The sequence below is a fragment of the Hyperoodon ampullatus genome, assembly GCF_949752795.1.
Source record: "Hyperoodon ampullatus genome assembly, chromosome: 5".
NCBI classification, from domain to species: domain Eukaryota; kingdom Metazoa; phylum Chordata; class Mammalia; order Artiodactyla; family Ziphiidae; genus Hyperoodon; species Hyperoodon ampullatus.
The window spans coordinates 136,224,956-136,244,023 of NC_136918.1; the positions used below are offsets into that span (position 1 = coordinate 136,224,956).

Below are 19,068 nucleotides of genomic sequence, written 5' to 3' on the forward strand. Positions count from 1 at the left end.
GAGCTCCTAACCCAAACCTACAGAGCTGGAGGAAAGGACAGGAAAGAGGCCAGCGGCTGCTCAAACTTATCCTCATTTTCATCCCCCTCAAAAACTCCTGCTTTCAGAAGACTGAGGCAATTCTACAGACACAGCCAATTGCACTTTTTTGTTGTTGTTTGTTTTAGAAATCATAATCTAAGTTTGGAAGGTACGTAAAGCTTAAAAATAAAGAACTCTGACAGTACTTTTTTAAAAAAGTGAACATTATTCATTGTAAGTAACTCAAGATCCAGCGCAGGCTTGGAACCATAAAAAGCTTATATTAAATTAATCTCCCCTTAAGGGGACAATTATTTAACCAGATTTTTTAAGAAAAAAGAGTAGCTGATCTTTACAGCTTTTTTTTTTTTCCCCCACCTGCTTTCCTTAGTCCCTTCAATGAACCGGAAATGACTGCACTGATTGTATTCAACTCACCCAAGACAGAAGAACTGAATCCCCACCGCCGAAATGAAATGTCTACTGTTTGCTGCCAGGGTGGCGGTGGTTGTCTAAAAACGCCCGGGGTTGTTTATGTATCCCCTTTGAAGGCCAAGGTTTTTATAGAGAGCTCAAAGCTAGGGCAAGATCAGGGGTGAAAAGTGAACGGGGACCTCTCAAGCTGCTCGGCTGAAGTTACCCGGTCCACACCTCCCCCTCCTCAAACAGCAAAGAGGGCGGATTAGACGCCCGTCTCACGCCAGACAGCCTTGCCTCCTTCCGCTGCCCCGGGCTTAAGCTAGGTGAGCCGGCGATAAAGTTCAGGAAGGTACCAGGCAAAGAAAGAGCATTCGCTACTTGCGGCTTCTGGCAGGAGCAGCCTAGAAGCTCGAAAAAACTCTTCAGAAAACTTTTGCAAACTTAACTACTCCCGCCGTGGACTTTGAACCTGCTAATTCCTACAGGGCTGTTAAAGAGGGGGTGGAAGTGGAAAGCCTTGACAGTTTTCCTTGTCAGTTTATTTACATTGACCCGAAGGTATAAAAGTATCTCTATTTTATTTCCTGACGTCTCCCTCAGAATGGTTTGGGTGTCAAGCCAGAGGTGGGGAGAGAAGCAGTGGAGCCGACAGACAGGCTTGTCCCTGCTGGGTTATAACGTTTCCTACTTTGGATCAAAGCTAAGGACCCCTGCCGGGGAGAGGTCCAGCCGGCCCTCAGTAGACGTCTTTGGTGGCATCCTGATTTTTTCGGCCATCCTTGGAGGCCGCCGAGGCCGGCTAAGGCGGGCCCCCCGAGGGTCGCCACGGTAACGCAGCATCCCCAGTCTCCCGAGCGCAGAGGGATGGACCACAGGCCTCAGCGCCGGCCCCTTTCTAGAACCCGGCCCCGCCTGCCTGGCCGCTGCCCTCCCTCGATCTCCCCGGCCTCGACCGGCCTCTGCCTGTCCTCCCTCCACCCGCTCCGGGCCGAGTACCTTGAAAGCGATGGGCAGGGTCTTGTTGCAACGCCAGTGCGTGGGCAGCACAGAGCACAGGAAGTTGGGGCTGTCGGTGCGCACCAGCTCGCCCGGGTGGTCGGCCAGCACCTCCACCATGCTGCGGTCGCCGCTCCTCAGCTTGCCGGCCAGGGCGGCGCCGGCGTCCGGGGCGCCCAGCGGCAGCGCCTCGCTCATCTTGCCCGGGCTCAGCGCGGTGGAAGGCGGCGTGAAGCGGCGGCTCGTGCTGGCATCTACGGGGATACGCATCACAACAAGCCGATTGAGTTAGGACTCTGCAAACAGCTCCTACCAGACGGCGACAGGGGCGCGGATCTTCAGCAAGCAGCTCCCGGGAGACCAACATACAAGTTCAGGGAGCTTTATTGTTGTGGGGTGGCTGGGGAGGGGGGCAGACTGTTACTAACAGTCCAGGAGGGGGAAATTCTAGTTTTGCCGATCGGCCTCAGACCCACGCAGGACTCTTTAGCAACCGACCGCTCAGTGCTTTAAAAAGTGGGCGACCAGAATCCAAAGTCAAGTGCCAAGGGAGACTGTCTTCTTCTGAGTCTTGCTTTGAGAGTTTTAAGTTCAGTCTTTGGCTGTTACCAAAGTTCCCAGAGGCAAAATTCCCATACACTTCCTAAAATATTTATGCGGAGAGCCAAAGGACCAGCAAATACATAATTTGGAAGTTCCAGTAGTTAACTGCCTGTCAGATTTTTCCCAGGTGAGTTTTGTCTAAAGTCCAATACAACAGAAAATACACGAGAAGTGTCTTCCAAATACGGCGCCACTTTTTATCATGCAAAACTGGCTTCGGTCCTCAAAAGCAAGAGCTGAGACTTCCAAAGGTCCTGCTTCTAATGTATGTGCACATATATATATATAAATATATACATATGCTGTACTTCATAACATATTTACAATACAATCTGTAGAGAATTTAAACACAACAGAAATCCATTAATGTTCGCTGCAGGTTTTTTTGTTTTTGTTTTTTTTCTTTTTAAGTAGCCTTGAAACTCAGCTTCAGTAGTTGGAGAAGGGCTGGGCGAGAAGTACTTGTCATGTTCTCAATAAATTCTGGCAAAATGCTCAGTTCAGAAAATTCAGCTTTTCAAAGAAAAGCTAATCTTAAAAAAAAAAAAAAAAAAAAAAGTCCAAGTCAATGACACCTAGAGTTCAGCTCTCCACATCTGAGAACTCGGGCTTGGGGATGTTGGTTAAGTTTGCGGCTGGTCCTGTGGTTTGGTGGGAGGTGAACAGCAGCCGAGTCACACGCACGCAGGCACACACTCTTCGGAAGCCAGCCGCTGTCTGCATCGACTGCGGTGAGTCAGCCCCGACTTGGGCAGTAGCGAGACGATCTTCCTCCAACGTCGCCCCAGCGTCGGCCGGTTAACTACTCAGACGCGCCAATACCCACGATCACAGCGTAACCGCAGCAGGTGGAGCGGGCCTTGTGAGGAGGCTCCGCAGCGCAGGTCGTAACAGACGGGGCGGCTCGAGTTACACAAGCACGCACACACTGCCACGCTCACGCAACTTCACCACTCGCCTCGAAGCACAGCGCACTTTCTCCAGCAGTTGCCAAAGGAAACAACCGGGGGAAAGTTCACACCCAGGAAAGAAGTTGAACCATCCAGCCAAGAAACCAGTTCATTCAAAAGTAAGAAAGAAAGAAAGAAAGAAAAAAAAAAAAAATCGAAGCTCCGACGCGGGTCAAGGAGAAACGGCAAAGACTGACTTTCTTCTGGTGTCCCCAGGAGCCCCGGGAAGAGGTGCCTGCCGGCGCAGGGCCGGGCAGCGTGGTGCCCTGGCTGGGTCAGGCCGCGGGGCGCCCGTCCTGACTGCGCCCGCTGGCTCTATGAATGAGAGTGCCTGGAAATGAACGTGCTTTTACTGTAAGCCCGGCCCGAGGAATTCCATTCCCTCAGCTCGTTTGCATAGGGGCGGCCGCTGGCCAATCACAGGCCTTTCCGGTATCAGCCAGGGCGCGGCTCGCGGCCGCGGGCTCCTGGAATTGGCCCGCGCGCCCCCGCTGCCGCCGCGCGCTACTGTACGCAGCCGGGGTGGAGAGTCCACCGCCGCCGCTGCCACCCGGCGCTCCCCGCGCATCCGCATCCACGCACACACACGAACACACGCACACGCTCCCACGCTCGCCCCAGGCCCCGCCCCGGTGCGGACCGCGGCCCTGCGGCTTTGCACACCCGCGGGGTTGTGTGGCCGCCTGCTTTGGGGCTGCAGTGAACGGCCTCGCCAGTGACGGCCGCGGTCCAGGGACCGAGGAGGTGGAGAAGAGGAGGCCTGCCGGCCTGGGGAGGACTCGGGCAGCTTGCTGAGCCCCGAGCGGCCCGGGACCGGAGACCTGCCGAGGGAGGCGCCCCGCGAGCCATGGAGATGAATCGGCCGCCGCGAGGCTCCGGAGACCGGGGCCGTATCGGCCGGGCGACCCCAGGCCCTGCGCGGCCGCCCGCGGCCGAGCCTCTGCTTTCCCGGCGTGGATGGGATTCGGCCGCGAGGGGGCCGGAGGGCGGAGGGCCCGGCCGGGGAGCCGTTCAGCGCGCCCACACGGCCCCGTTGGCAGCTGCGGCGAAGTGGCGCTGATTCATTTAATGAGGCCAGACGGTTGTCGTCTCCACAACATGGTTTTTGTGTTTTTAGTTTCTCTCTTGGTTTGTTTTCTTTAATTGGTGTTTTTTCGCCGCGGCTGGGCTGCGGATTAATTACGCAGCGCGCCTTACTCGGGTTGATTGAGTTTAGCGGCGAGCAAAGGAGTTTCGTAGTTAGAAAAGACCCCGAAGAGCAAGCGACTGGAAAGAAAGTTGAAAGCATCCGCTCGGCTCCCTCCCCATCCTCGGAGCGTCGGCTCCCTCGCTAGGCCCAGGTCGCCCGCGCCCCCCACCCACCTCTGGCTCCCCGGAAACGGCCCCGGCTCCGCTCCCTGCCCGCGCGTGGGAGCCGCCGCGGGTGTTAAACCCACCCCGGCTTTGCGCGCTGGCGGGAACATCCCCCGCTCCAGTCCCCGCGGCGCCGCGGGCATTTTCGCGGAGCTTAGAGGGGTCACGCCCCCGCCCGGCCGCGGGGCTCCCCGCCTCCGCGCGGAGCCCACCCGCTCCCTCCCTCGGGGGAGGGCGCTCACCCACTCCCCCCCGTCGACTCCCCGGTTAGGGGTCTCTGGCCCTCCCCCCGTGGGTCCCCTCCCTGCCGCCGGTCCGGACTCTCCTCGGGCTCTGGCGCTGTGGCCTGCCGGAGGCAGGGGCCTTGGCGAGCCAGTCGCGGAGGCCTTTCCGGGCGCCCAGGCAGCTTCCCTCGCCCCAGGCCCAAAGAGGCCGGGAGGTGCTGCGGGCCGCGGCCTCGGGGCGGACGCCAGGGGGCAGCAGCCGCCCTCGCTCGCCGCCCCGGGCGCCCAGTGGCAGTGCAGCGCGCCGGGGAACGCCCCCGACGGCGCGGGGCTCTGCCGGCCTTCTCGCGGCCTTTGGGTCTCCCGTACGAACTTCAGTTGGGGAAGAAACGACAAGAAGTGACCGCCCAAGCCAGCCTTCGCGGCATTCCTCCCCCCGCCCCACCCGCTATACCGGCAGCGCAGCTGGCGGCCAGGGAACCCTCGGACAGGGGTCCCGGCTGTCCCGGCCGGCGCGCGTCAGGGTCTCTTCTCGAAACCCCTTTGCCCGGACCCCGCCGTCGGCCGGTCCCAGGCTGTCGGTGCTGCAGGCGTCCCGGGCGCCCTCCATCCTGACCGGCTTCTCCCCACGTGGGCCGGTCCCCTCGCGCCCCTCGCTCCGGAAAACCCGGGACGTTTGGGAGCTCCCAGGCCCCAGCTGCATTTTGTTTTCATGGGTCTGGGATCTCAGAAAACGCCTTTGTATTTTTCTTTAAAAGTAATTTTGAAGAAGCCGCATTTCAGGTGTAAAGACCCCAAACGTCCTCTCTCCACCTGGGCCGAGGGATTCCAAATACTGCGCAGTCCCAAACCTCCCTGTCTGCCGCCCCTCCTGTCCGGGGCCACAGTCGCTCTGCGTCCGGGCTCGACGCTGCCCGCTCTAGAGGCGAGTTCGGGCGGAGTGACATCTTTCTGCTTCAGCTCAAGTGCATTTCCCCTAAGAGCCGATCAAGCGCTCCTGGGGGCCGCCTCCAAGTGCATCCCCGTAGACCCCCACGGACGGGGGCTGGGACTCTGGGGATGTAGCGGTCTGGGGTATGCCGCCGCTCGGAAAGGTCAGAGAAGGCTCCTCTGGGGCTGCGACCGTTTGCCTGAAACCCTAAACCTTGCGAGGGGCTGCGGGGCGCACCCCGCGCTGCGGTGTCCCGGGCGGGGATCAAGTTCCCTTAGTAAGGTACAGCGGTAGATGCACCAGGCTTAGCCTTTCAAGGGCAGCGCCGTGGGCGCTGCTCAGCTCAGAGTCTCAACCAGTAAATCCCGAGTTCGAACGCAGACACGGATGATAATAGCAAGGAAAGCTTTTGCTGATTTATTCTGAATCGGGCCGCCGGGCGTTTGGGGCTCCCCAGACTTTCCGCAGGTTATAACTGCGTTGCGCGGTGCACGCTTGAAAACCAGAAACAAACAACACTGCCCCTCCTTATCGAGGGACTAAAATGAATGGAAAGCAGGCAGCATGGGGCTCAACTACAGGGTACCCGGAACCCCTTAGTCTGAAGGGCTTTTTACATAGTTTATGAAGTTGAGTAACGTCATGTACGAAATGAAGAATTCATTTCCACCAGGAGCGCTCATTTAAGGGGCGATGTAGAATTTCCCTTCCCCTGCCTCTCTTAAGAGAAAAGGAAAGGAAACATTACAGTATACACTCCTGGTGTTTCCCTGGAATAATACTAAAATCTACTTTTGTCATAATACAATACAAAAAATATAACGAAGTCGTATGTTGGACGGATGCTATGTGACAGATTCTTCCAAATTTGCTGCATGGGGGAAATTTCAAAAAGGCTCATCAACTGATTGAATGAAATGTAAGTTTTCACAGTGAATTTAAAAAGCAGTATTTGGTTAGTTGGAAGAAAAAAAACAAACAATTTCACCAGAAAAAAACAGCTTATTGACAGTTTTTTCTACAACTTTAGGTAAATATATAACTATGGGCGGGGGGTCTCAGAAAATATCTAAATATTTTACATTTTTTGCTCTTTCAAAACCCTCTCAAAAATAAAGAAGATTCAACCATTCTCTTAAAATCCCCCTCTGTAATATGATATTTCTAAAATTACATTTCTAAAAATGTAATATTTCTAAAAGAATTATTTCTGTTTTCAGTGACTATTTTAATGAAAATAAATGTATTTTATGTATTTTGCTAGTGGTTCTGGACCAAACTGCTTCAGTTTGTACTAATGTCACAGGGAGGGAGAACAATTTTGTTGAAGACTAACATACATGTTAATGTATGTACAATACACACTGTCCAGTTTTCAACATTGGAATTTAATTAAACATCCCCTCCCCCCAGTGGATTTGAGATTATTTCACTTTTGAAGTCTAATAACTTTGCGGGCAAGATCCCTTAGTTCTTCCACTATGTCCTTCCTCTATGTGATGACTTCCATGGGATCCTGCAGTTGATATGTGACTATTTCACTAACTTTGTAAATCAATTTACAACTCACAAGTAGCAAATTGAGAAAAAAAATTTTTTTAAATCTTTTAAAAAATTATGGATGCTTAGTAAACATTTTACCCTCATAAAAATTTTGCATTAGCACTGCTATAGCAAAAGTAATAAACTAGGTAATAACACATAGAAGCCAAGCTCTATTTTTTTTTTTTTAGAGAGTCATATAGAGTCATTTAATAATAAACAGCAGAATGCACCTGTGGTAAACGCTGTAGAACCGAGGGTATCTTCTAAAGTTTCATTGGAACATTTTATATGTTTGACATTTACAATATGGAAAACAGCTTTTAAGTATTTTTGAATCAGCAAAAAAAGTTTTGATTATTTGGTTAATTTATATCGTGAGTTATTTATAGCGATACATGGATAAAATGTCATAAATATATATATATGAATGTGCATATTTTGTTAAAAATATAATTTGGAATCTAACATACCGTGAACGTCTCTAGATGGATTCATTCCATGTACACATTCTGAAAAAGTAGAAAGTGGAAAAATAAAAATAATTGTATGAATATACTGACAGCAAACACCAAATTTACCAAAGTTGATTAATTTAATTGTAATTGGAATCAGTGCCAGTGTAAAAACTAAATCCCCCCTCTCATTTTTTTTGGTAGCTTGTTGCCTCTCACACTTTGTTAGCACTGGAGATTTTTATTGCATATTGTCTAGCTTTGGCTCAAAATTAACTTAAAACAGTAAATCATTATATAAAAAATGAACTGTTACCTATGCATATGATTTTTATGTACCTTTGACCAATGTTTTCCATTGCTAGGTAATATTGAATCTTTATCTTTCATAGAATCACCTCTTTCAAGCTCTATATGTGATGCAAATGTGATTATTTAATGAACATTAAAAATCCATTTGGAGAATGTAAGGATGGATCACAATTCATAGTGATATTAAAACCAAACCCAACTTAATACAAAAACATTAAAAAATCTGTAACATGCTGGAAGCTAAATGCAAGAAGTAAAAATATGAATAGTTTTCAAAGTAATAAACAATTTGGAATACACCTTCTAAAAGAAACAAACTAGTAGATAAATGTTATGATCATTTACTTCCAATGATAGGACATTTTAGAAATATTCCCTCTTTGCTTGATTTCCTTTCCCTTTACTAGGAGGGCAGATTATTTATATGGAAAGCTTTCATTCTTAAAGTAACAGATGATATCAATCATTTTTGAAAATATTTGTCATATGATAATTTCTATATATGAATCACTATATACCACTGCATGTACAGTTACAGGTAAAGTCACAGGTAGATCCATTAAGCAAAGCCATATGAAGCTATTTCTCTTTCCCTTGAATATCTATGTATAATGTTCTGAATGTGAAATTATTCCATCAGCCTTGTATATTGATAATGGTCAGCACTGAATGATTAATGTGGAGGAAATAGCATTTTTCAAAGCCTTAGGATTTGAGCATTTCAAATACTGCAGACCTAAAGCTTTCAACTCCACTGCACAATATTAGTATAACATAGCTTAAATAAAACCTTTAAAACTAAGAAAGGAGGTAATTATTTCAGATTTCCGGATGATGTATGAATAGGCAGGAGAACAAGATCTTCAACTCCTTAGTCTTATATTTTTGCCAAAGCAAAAAGGGCAACTAAAATGATAAAGGGCTCTGAAGGACTGACCTATGATAAAAAATTAAAGGAATTCAGTATGTGTAGTCTTAAAGGAGCATCCTTAAAACACACCCATACACACACACACACATACACACAAGACTGTGGTTTACAAGTACATAAAGTGACTCCATAAAGATTTTTTAAAAACAGAGCAGGGAAAGAATTATTTGCACTAATAATGAATGATAAGGCAAAAAATAACAAATATACCCGAAAGTTAGTAAGTTTAGTTTTAATAGGCATGGGGGTTGGAGGAAATCCACAACAGTAAGATTGACCAGGCAGCTGAGTTTATACTAAAGAGACCCAACAAAACTAACCACCCTGGAAATTCTCTCTTGAGACTCCGGGGAGCCTTTCCATGTCTGAGCCTGAGAAATATGAGAAGCAGAGTGGAAAGGCAAGTGTTTTGTCTACACACCTAATATTTCAGTGATTCTGAGATAAGAGCCAAGATTTTTTTTCTAAACCTAAAAGCAAAGGCAGAAGTAGTGGATTTTGAAAGGTGTGCATGCACTCTGTTGAAAGCTTTCTTAGTTTGCCCTGTGTCAGTAGCTTTGTGGACACACCATTAAGCTGGGGGGTGTTGGAGGGAAGAGAGAAGGGATGGGTGTCTGTACATGAAGTCATACCCGTAAAGATTTGTAATGATTTGCCCAAGGAGCTGTTAAAGGTGCTAGAACCTGAACTGTAAGAGAGGGGAGGTCTTGGACGTTCATGACAGTGAGAGCTGACTCCAGGGAGCATATCCTTCCACTCTCTCCATTGAATGCTGCTGTATGCCAGGCCATGGCCAAAATGCTTTCGGATACCTCGTCCAGTTTATTCCTTGCAACAATGCCATTACCACCCCATTTTACAGACCAGGAACCTTATACTTGGAGAGCTTAGGAAACCTGCCCAAAGTTGCTTCACGCTTGATCTCTGTGTACGCACACACACACACACACTCGCATCCCCACATATGGGTCTACACACATGATGAGCTGTTTCTTTTAGACCACAACTATGTATCTTTATCGGTGTCCTTTGTAGCCTTCTGAAAAATTAACTCTGATCTCATCTTTCACTTTTATCCCCCAGTCTCAAGGTCTCCATCAGAAAACAGCCCTGAAATTCTTTACCCTGCAAAATCTCAAATATTTAGGAGTCATATCCTGAGGTTATTTCTGGCCATCTACAAAGTTTGAGGAGCAGATCAAGGTCGCTTTGGCCAATAAGTGAGAGCAATGGAGTGTCAGACTGTTGATGGACACGTGTGTAGGTCCAGGGAGCTGATGGGAAGAGGCACAGGGATTGGCACCACCTGGTGGGCTCTGGGAAGACTTCTTTCCTGGTTAGAGATGATATTTGATTTGACCCTTGGAGGTCGTGTAGATTTTCACCAGGTGCTTTGGAGGGTGGGAGGAAGGGCTTGGGGTGGGGAGTGGGGAGAGAAGCCTTTCCAGGCAGAAGGATGAGCCTGAGAAAGGCATGGATGAAGTTATGACACAGACCCGCAGTACAGTTGGAGCATAGGCTGGGGATCAGGTTGGGGTGTGGCAGCTCGTAAATGACACGACGCCGGCAGACGTGAACACAGGTCAGAGGCAGCTTACACAGCCTAAAGAAATCTGAACTTCAACATGAGGGCGATGGGTTCTATCAGAGCCTTGAAATCTGGGAAATAACATAACAAATACATATTTTAGGAAAATAAATCTGTCGGAGGTGGATAGGTGAATTAGAGGGGGTAGAGAAGGAGCAGGAAAGCTACAGCCTTGCCAGGCAAGGACTCATGAGCATTAAGGCGGAAACAATGGAGACAGAAAAGGGGGGACTGAGGTGAGGGAGGGAGAGGGGTCTTCCCCCATGTCCGGCCCAGGTGCCATTAGTAGCAGTCAAGACCAGAGAGGATGGGTTTGGGGGTAGACATCAGGAATCAGCTTGGATTGGATAGAACAAAATTATAGGTTCTGGTGGGAAAAGCAGGAGGAATGGGTGTTGCGTAAGCTGCTAAGTTTGTGATCATTTGCTAGTTTGGCAGCAAGAGAAAACTAGCACACCGAGCATGCCTTCCCCTCCTCTTATTGTTTTAGGGAGACGCTGCCTGTGTGCTTAAAAATCTCTGTTTCTGGGGTTCCGTGGCAGGAAGCCACACACCTAAGTCACTGCTCTCCAAAAGTCCTGTCAGTGATGGAGCTGATAGTTTGGTCTCTGTCTGCTCGACTTTGCCTGTCTCACAGGTGCTTCTGGATCACTGGAGAGCGAGGGTGTCTTTTATTGGCCCTCCTCAAGCCAACTCTGTACCTGTGTCATTCTCTTCTGATTCACCCTCACCCCACACAAATACATAACCACTAGAGTTTGGATACCTTACCAGTGAGGCTCCCTCCTCTTCAAATACTAGACAGTACTGGATAAACAAGGTGTATCCCAAGCCCCTGGGAATCTGGTTAAGTGCAGATTCTGATTCAGCAGGTTTGGGGAGGGGCCTGAGGCGCTGCATTCCCAGCAAGCTCCCTTTGATGCCACTGCTGCTGGTTCAAGGACCCCACTCAGAGTTGGCAAGGCCAACTGCTCAGTACCCAGTGAACATTGTGCCTAGCACACACTGGACTGCAGTCTCTGAAATGTTTCTGTGGCTTCCCTGGTGGCGCAGTGGTTAAGAATCCACCTGCCAATGCAGGGGACATGGGTTCGAGCCCTGGTCCAGGAAGATCCCACAAGCCGCGGAGCAACTAAGCCTGTGTGCCACAACTACTGAGCCCTTGTGCCACAACTACTGAAGCCCACACACCTAGAGCCCGTGATCTGCAACAAGAGAAGACATCGTAGTGAGAAGCCTGCGCACCGCAAGGAAGAGTAGCCCCCGCTCGCTGCAACTAGAGAAAGGCTGTGCACAGCAACGAAGACCCAACTCAGCCAAAAATAAATAAATAAAATAAATAAATTTATTAAAAAATTTTTAAAAATTAAAAAAAAAGGTTTTTGTAAACAACATTGCAAATTGACATGAAATCTATCTCTGATTGGACTTTTAAAACGAATGGGGTGGACTGAATGTTTGCATACCTCCCCCAGCCAAACTCATACGTTGAAGCCCTAAACCCTAATGTGATGGTATTAGGAGGTGAGGCCTTTAGGAGGTCATTGGGTTTAAATGAGGTCATGTGGGTGGGGTTCTCATGGGATTAGTGCCCTTGTAAGAAGAGACTGGAGCCCTTCTCTCTCTCTCTCTCTCTCTCGTCATGTGAGCACACAGCAAGAAGGCAGCCAACTACAAACCGGGAAGAGGGCTCTCACGAGACCCCAACCATGCTGGCATCCTGATCACAGACTTCCAGTTAACAGAACTTTGAGAAATAAATTTCTGTTGCGTAAGCCACCCAGTTTATGGTATTTTGTTATAGCAACCCTGAGTTGACCAAGACAACCGTGATAATAGAAGCTCCCTTTTATCAGTGTGTCAGACCTCACACTAATGATTTTACATGCATTATTCCATTTAACCCGCTAGCAGCAAACAGTCCATAATTATTCCCTTCACTTTACAGATAAAGAAATTGAGATTCAGTAATTGGCCCAATCTGAACCCATGCAATTTGCCCCTGGAGTGCCAGTCACAGCCAGCAAGCTAAACCATCTTGCAAGATTCATATCATTATGCTATTATCAAATTTCTTTACTAGTTCTTGACAAGTTGCCTTTAAACCATGTGGGCATTCTTTCTTATTTTGAGCAGCACTGTCCACTAGAAATGTAATATGAGCCATATATGTAATTTAAAATTTTCTAATAACCACATTAAAAAAGTAAAGAGAAATAGGTGAAATTAATTTTAATAATATATTTTATTTAACTTAGTATAGCCAAAACACTTTCATTCCAACATGTAATCAATATAAAAATTGTTAATAAGATATTTTACATTCTTTTTCTTTTTTTTTAGTAAGTTTTCAAATTCCTGTGTGTATTTTACATTCACAGTGCAGCTCAGTTTGGTCTAGCCACGTTTCAGGTCCCCAAATGTCACCCGTGGCTAGTGGTTACTTTATTAGGCAGTGCAGTTCAAGGGCAACCACTCAAAACACAATTCCCTCTGAAGAGCAGTTTTGCTGCTATTCTGCTTGTGCTCAAGTGAGCCTTGTTTTTAACCTGCTATTAGCAAAGGCCATTAAGTAATTCATCTTCCTTCACTCATTTTCCCTCTGAGCTGTCCTGAAGCAAAGTTCAGGATTTTATTACAGCATCACTTGATTGGCTTGTAGTCATAAGGAGACACACACACGGTGAAAACAACTAAATTGCAAAGGCCTCCTGACCACTGTCGTTGCCACTAAAGCATTTTCACAGTCATGGCTAAGCTACAAGTCTACTTCATGCAGTGTTCATTTCCATTTAATGTTTACCAGCTGCCGATGCCACAGCCCATACAATATGCTTTGGTTTCTTTGACTCTGAAAGAATACTACCAAAGTATCTCTTGACCCTTTCTTTTCCAATATACTTGTTTTTCTATGAAATTCATATAGGCAACACGGATTAGAACAAGAGGTTTTACTTTTACTAGCTCATGACTTCAAAACGATTGCAAAGTGATTCAGTGATATTCTCAAATAGCAATTCTTATAAACAGGTTTATTTTGAAATATAGCATATAAATTTTTCAAACAAAAAAGCCACTCAATATGTCAATTTGCTAGCAATCGTGAGGTAGCTCCTGGCCTCAGTTATGGAGTGGGTCCACCTGTCTTTCTTCCAGTCCTCAGAAGAGACAACAAAGAAGAAATATGGAGTCAGGTCTGTAACAGAAACCACAGGCCCTACCTCACTACATTTTTTCCTCCGGGGCTGCTGGAACCTTCAAAGGTCTGAGCATCTCTCTCTCTCTCTCTTTTTTTTTTTTTTTTTTGACTTTTATTTTTATTTTATTTTTTTATTAATTTTTATTAGAGTATAGTTCCTTTACAATGTTGTGTTAGTTTCTACTGTATGGCAAAGTGAATCAGCTCTATATATACCTATATCCCCTCTTCTTTGGATTTCCTTCCCATTTAGGTCACCAGAGAGCACTGAGTAGAGTTCCCTGTGCTATACAGTAGGTTATCATTAGTCATCTATTCTATACATAATATCAATAGTGTATATACGTTGTAGAGATGTGGATGGACCTAGAGACTGTCATACACAATGAAGTAAGTCAGGAAGAGAAAAACAAATATCGTATATTAACGCATATATGTGGAATCCAGCAAAATAGTACAGATGATATTATTTGCAAAGCAGAACTAGAGGCATAGATGTAGAGAACAAATGTATGGACACCAAGGGGGGGGGCGGGAGGAATTGGGAGATTGGGTCCGAGCATCTCTTAAGAGCAAGCATACCTGGTTTCCACCCCTTAGTGTTTTGGGTTGGGTACAGAGGTCAAGGGTCTGATGCGCAGACCCTAGAAGGGGTCTGGATCTTCCCCACATTCTCTTTGGCCCCATTTAAATGAGAGGCTGAGAAACCACTTGCTGTGCATGAAACTAGTTCTCTCTTTGAGTGCTTTCCCCTATGCAAGCACTATGGAAAGTACCCAAGTGTCAAGGAGTGTCTCAAAGTCTACTACACGTGAGGAACAGGGAGGTGAATTACATATTTTTCTATGGCTTTGAGTCCCTTAATTGGGGAATGTTACAGCAGTCAAGTTTTCTGGCGGATGATGGAAGTAGCGTCTATTAAAAAAGTTACTTTTAGAGTCTGCTTTACTTTAGACATTTTTTTTTTAATTAATTAATTAATTTATTTATTTATCTTTGACGTGTTGGGTCTTCATTTCTGTGTGAGGGCTTTCTCTACTTGCGGCGAGCGGGGGCCACTCTTCATCGCAGTGCGCGGGCCTCTCACTGTCGCGGCCTCTCTTGTTGTGGAGCACAGGCTCCAGAAGCGCAGGCTCAGTAGGTGTGGCTCATGGGCCTAGTTGCTCCGCGGCATGTGGGATCCTCCCAGACCAGGGCTCGAACCCGTGTCCCCTGCATTAGCAGGCAGATTCTCAACCACTGCGCCACCAGGGAAGCCCCTACTTTAGACATTTTAATTAGTATATTTAAAACAATTTCTGCTGCTATGAATTAGAAACAAAACACAAGTTTTCTAAGTTGAGGAAAAGAATAAATGAATGAGTGTCTGAATGAATAAACAGGAATCTCGGTCCTTGTTTCCCATGGGCCCTTCCACAGGGAGCTCTCCTCCCCAAATCAAGCACTTTTGTTTTATTCCTTGTATTTATAGTTTATCTTTACCCTCTCACTGGGGCAGTTATGACCTGGGATGGTCTAACTTTTTTTCCTTCTGCAACATTTATGTTTAAAAATAATCAGGTGAGTCAGTTTAACTGGTTCTCGAACTGCTAGACATAGGGAGGAGGGTTGGGGGTTAATTGTGGGTCTGTTTGATTAGTCACTTACTTTGTACTGGTCTCAGTTTCCTCACCTACAAAATGGCAGCCTTGGGCAAGAAGGCTTTCCAGCTCCATGAACTTTATATATAAACGTCACTTGGAACTGTGAGAAATTGACCTGGTCTGGTGCTGACTGAAGTCAGCATATGGCTGGGGTGAACTTGGATTTTGAGTGAGGAGGAGAAAGGAAAGAAAAAGGGGAACATAGAATCAACTCAAGATAATATATTCTAAGGGTGTTACCAATTTACATAGGGTTCCTCTAACTGCACATATGTAATTTCTATTCATTCAAGCAGGCCTGAGGAGCTGTGATTTAAACAACCACACAAATAATTTTGAGATTCTACATCTTCTAGAAAATAACAGAAATACATTGCTGTTCGGTACTTATAATTTACATAGGATTGAGATTAGAGAGAAACACATATTTACTCATAAATATTACTTATAATTTATTACTACAGTTATTTTAAAATATTAAAGTTATCCTTTCATTAATTCTGTTTTCTCCATGTCAACCCAACTAGCGAGGTTTCACTATATACTGTATTATATAATAACTAAAACATAATATGGGTATACAACATAGTTTAATTCCTTTAGAATAAAAACTAAAGGCTCTTTGTCATTATTATTACAGCTGTTAGTACATCAAACTGGAGCTTTTTTCCCCCCCACTGAAATAAAAAATTTTCTATCTATGATCCCATACAGACGGTAGAGAAATTTCCCCCAATATAGCAGAACTTTCTAGAAAGAGAATCTAAAGTCTTGAGATAAATCTTGGGTGCTGACTCCCCAGTCTGTCCTAGACATGGGAAGTCTACCTAAGAATCAAGTATAACAAGTATATTTATCTGTGAAGGAATTGCTGAGATATCTATATCGATCAATTAAATAATAAATTGCCAACTGTTGGTCTTAGAGGGTTTTTACAGGCATTCAGACAAGATTAATCCTTTTGTATTAATCCTTTTGTATTAATCCTTCTATCTTCAGGTTTGGAAAACAGAATTTTGTATGGAATAATGGGCTAAGACTATCATTATCCTGCTTTCTGTGAGGTCATGGAATTATACTCCACAAAAGCTTTAAAATTTCATGTCGTATGAAATTAAAAAGAGCCTAAAAAAATCAGCAACAATGGAAGCAATCATTCTATGTAATTGAAGAATTACATTTTCTAAGTTTCATAAAAATCCTAAGATCTGCATTGTAATTACAAATTTTCAGATTACAGTAATAATATTAGAAAATCAAATATTATATATTTGATGTTCCAGAAACAATCACATTTTTATGGATAAGGCTCCAGACACTGAAGTGGAATATTAACAATTTTGTTAACAACTAACAAGTATATATTGTATGACACAGGAGATATAGTCAATATTTTATAATAACTATTGGGCTGGCCAAAAAGTGCGTTCAGGTTTTTCCCAAACTGGTTCTTGAACTGCTAGACATAGGGAGGAGGGTTGGGGGTTAATTGTAGGTCTGTTTGATTAGTCACTTACTTTGTGCTGGTCTCAGTTTCCTCACCTACATCTTACGGAAAAACCCGAGCGCACTTTTTGGCCAACCCAATATAAATGAAATATAACTTTAACAATTGTGAATAACTGTGTTGTACACCTGTGACTTATATAATATTGTACAGCAACTATATGTCAATAAAAAATGTCTGTTTTAATTAGAACAATTTTTGTGGAGATTTTTTAATGAAACATTATTGCCTATTTCTCAATCAAGCAATGGTCAAGTCCGATTTAAACTTTCGGATAGGATTGTCTTGGACTTGCTTAGAAACATGCTATAATTTAAACCTACTAAAAAAATGAAACAAATTTTACTACCTTTTTTGAATGAATAATGGTGCTAATTCTAGAGAGTTCACCTCTTCTTAAAAGGTAGAAGGGAAGAGTGAAATAATTTTTAACAAAATTAAAAGCAGCTGAAAAATAGATATTATCTGTTAGCTAATTTATACTTATATGTACAATGAAAGCAATATACAGAGATGATCCAAAACGTATTAAAAATGATTAAACACACAAGCTCAAAGATTTTTGTCATAAATTTTTGCAAAGCTGGTAGTTTTTTTAATAGCAAGAGCAAAGGAACAGATGACTGGCCAAATATGATGACAAATAAGCCCTCAAATGAACTCCAGTTCTTTTCTAGTTGAACTACTGATCTGGAAGTTCACTGATGTTTAGCAACTACAAGGGACACCCATAATTCTTGTTTCTCTTGTCACCTTAACAATTCCATTGCCCATGAAGATACCCATCCCAGGAGAATTTCACAAGCATTATTGGGAAATACAGTACTCTAGGGTAAGTTTTGAAAAGGGGTGTGAAGTAACTATTTATATAAATGTGGATTTGAATAATTTTTAAAAAGCGTTCAATTACAAGAAGTTCTATAATTGTCACCTTCTCCATTTAAGGGGACATCTCACTTTTTCTTTGGAGAAAAATATCCCAGATCAAACCTATTCACTTCTGAATTAGGAAATATTTATTTAGCTAAGAACTCTCTTTTGCCGAAGACACCAGATAGTGAAATGGATTTCTAAGGAGGGAAGAAGAAAACTTTACCCAGTGTGCCATTGGGGGATCCCCTCTGTGTCTGTAAACACCACGCTGAGTTGTCAAACTGAGCTGACTCCAGGTTTTGCAGAATGAGGGAGAGTGTCCAGAAATTTCCTTGTGACCTCAGCCTAAGAGACCTGGGCAGACAGTCCCCTTCTCTTGATCCACACACTGCTCTGGAGATCATTATTTAACACTGGCACACTGAACAATGACATGAAGTCAGGTGCAAGATGGAGATTTCCTTCCTCCTCACTAACCAAGCTCACAGGAGAATTCATTTCTCTTCTTTTTGCCTCAGGCATCTATAGGCTAGCAATTTTCATTCTGTTACTGAAATGATTTTTCACCCATCCTTCCCAATTAGAGTGGAAATGGATTAAGACTTCAGGTTAACCCCTTGCTTACCAGGAATGAGAAGGAAACTTACATGGAAGCTTTATTTTCACTTTTGTGTATGATTTATTTTTCTGATTATGATAAATGACAGTTTGATTTATCATACTCTCTCCCAAAGACACTCCTTTAGTGAAAATGTGATAATGCCTTAAGGTAAAGCACTAAAAAAAAAAAAAAAAAAAAAAAACCCAGAACAAAAAACAAAAACAAAAGAAAAAGACCCCAAAACAAAAAACAAAACTTCTTTTATGAGAATGTTATGGCTACTGCTATATGTCAACTTTATAAGTGTTCTAGAATTCTTATGAGTAAAATTAGATACAAATTCAGCTATACCCTAAGAAGTTATGGCAATAAATGCACATTGCTTCCCCATATTATAGAGAATGGATACAGTAAAAGTGGAAGTTTTTTTTTCTTTTTGGTTTTTCCTAAGCTTGAAATATCTGGAGCTAAAAAAGAAAAGTGTGGATAAATATCTAGAAACTGCTGGATCACCTGAAACTTATCAAGTAGCTCTCTCCTCCTTGAATCTAAGAATAAAAACTTCTAGAGAAAAATATCTTCCCTTTATTGATCTTTAAGATTTTGGTATGTTGCAATGCAAAGTACACAGACCTCAAATAACTCCTTGGTAGCAACCTGTGAAACAAGAATCTTCTCCCTTCTGAAGGTCTGTTTGTTTCACTTTGAACAGAAGGGAAAGGAGCATTTCTGACTTGTGTTATAAACCATCATTCCCCCAAAAAGCAAAACTCCTCTCTGGGACAAATTTTTGGATCTTTAAAAGTAAATATAAATTTTTTTTCTATTTTTTAAAAGAAAACTAATATATAATTGTTTATATTGACTTAGTATGTCAAGGAAATAATTTATCATATCAGGAGCAGCCTGGACAGCATTA

At 44.5% G+C, this 19,068-nt stretch overlaps 1 protein-coding gene across 3 annotated transcripts in view; it reads right to left on the minus strand.

The window, feature by feature from the left end:
- The window catches only part of RUNX1 (RUNX family transcription factor 1), a gene marked incomplete at its 5' end in the record, with an annotated part of 243,389 nt that overhangs the window by 87,368 nt on the left and 136,953 nt on the right, over positions 1-19,068 (minus strand). For 2 of the 3 annotated variants that reach the window (XM_079704989.1, XM_079704988.1), the window contains one exon: positions 1,438-1,691. In XM_079704989.1, the coding sequence (XP_079561115.1) occupies positions 1,438-1,691 (254 nt within the window). Of the gene's footprint in view, positions 1-1,437; positions 1,692-7,513; positions 7,553-19,068 lie in introns of all 3 variants that reach the window. The other variant, XM_079704987.1, reaches the window with a different exon arrangement.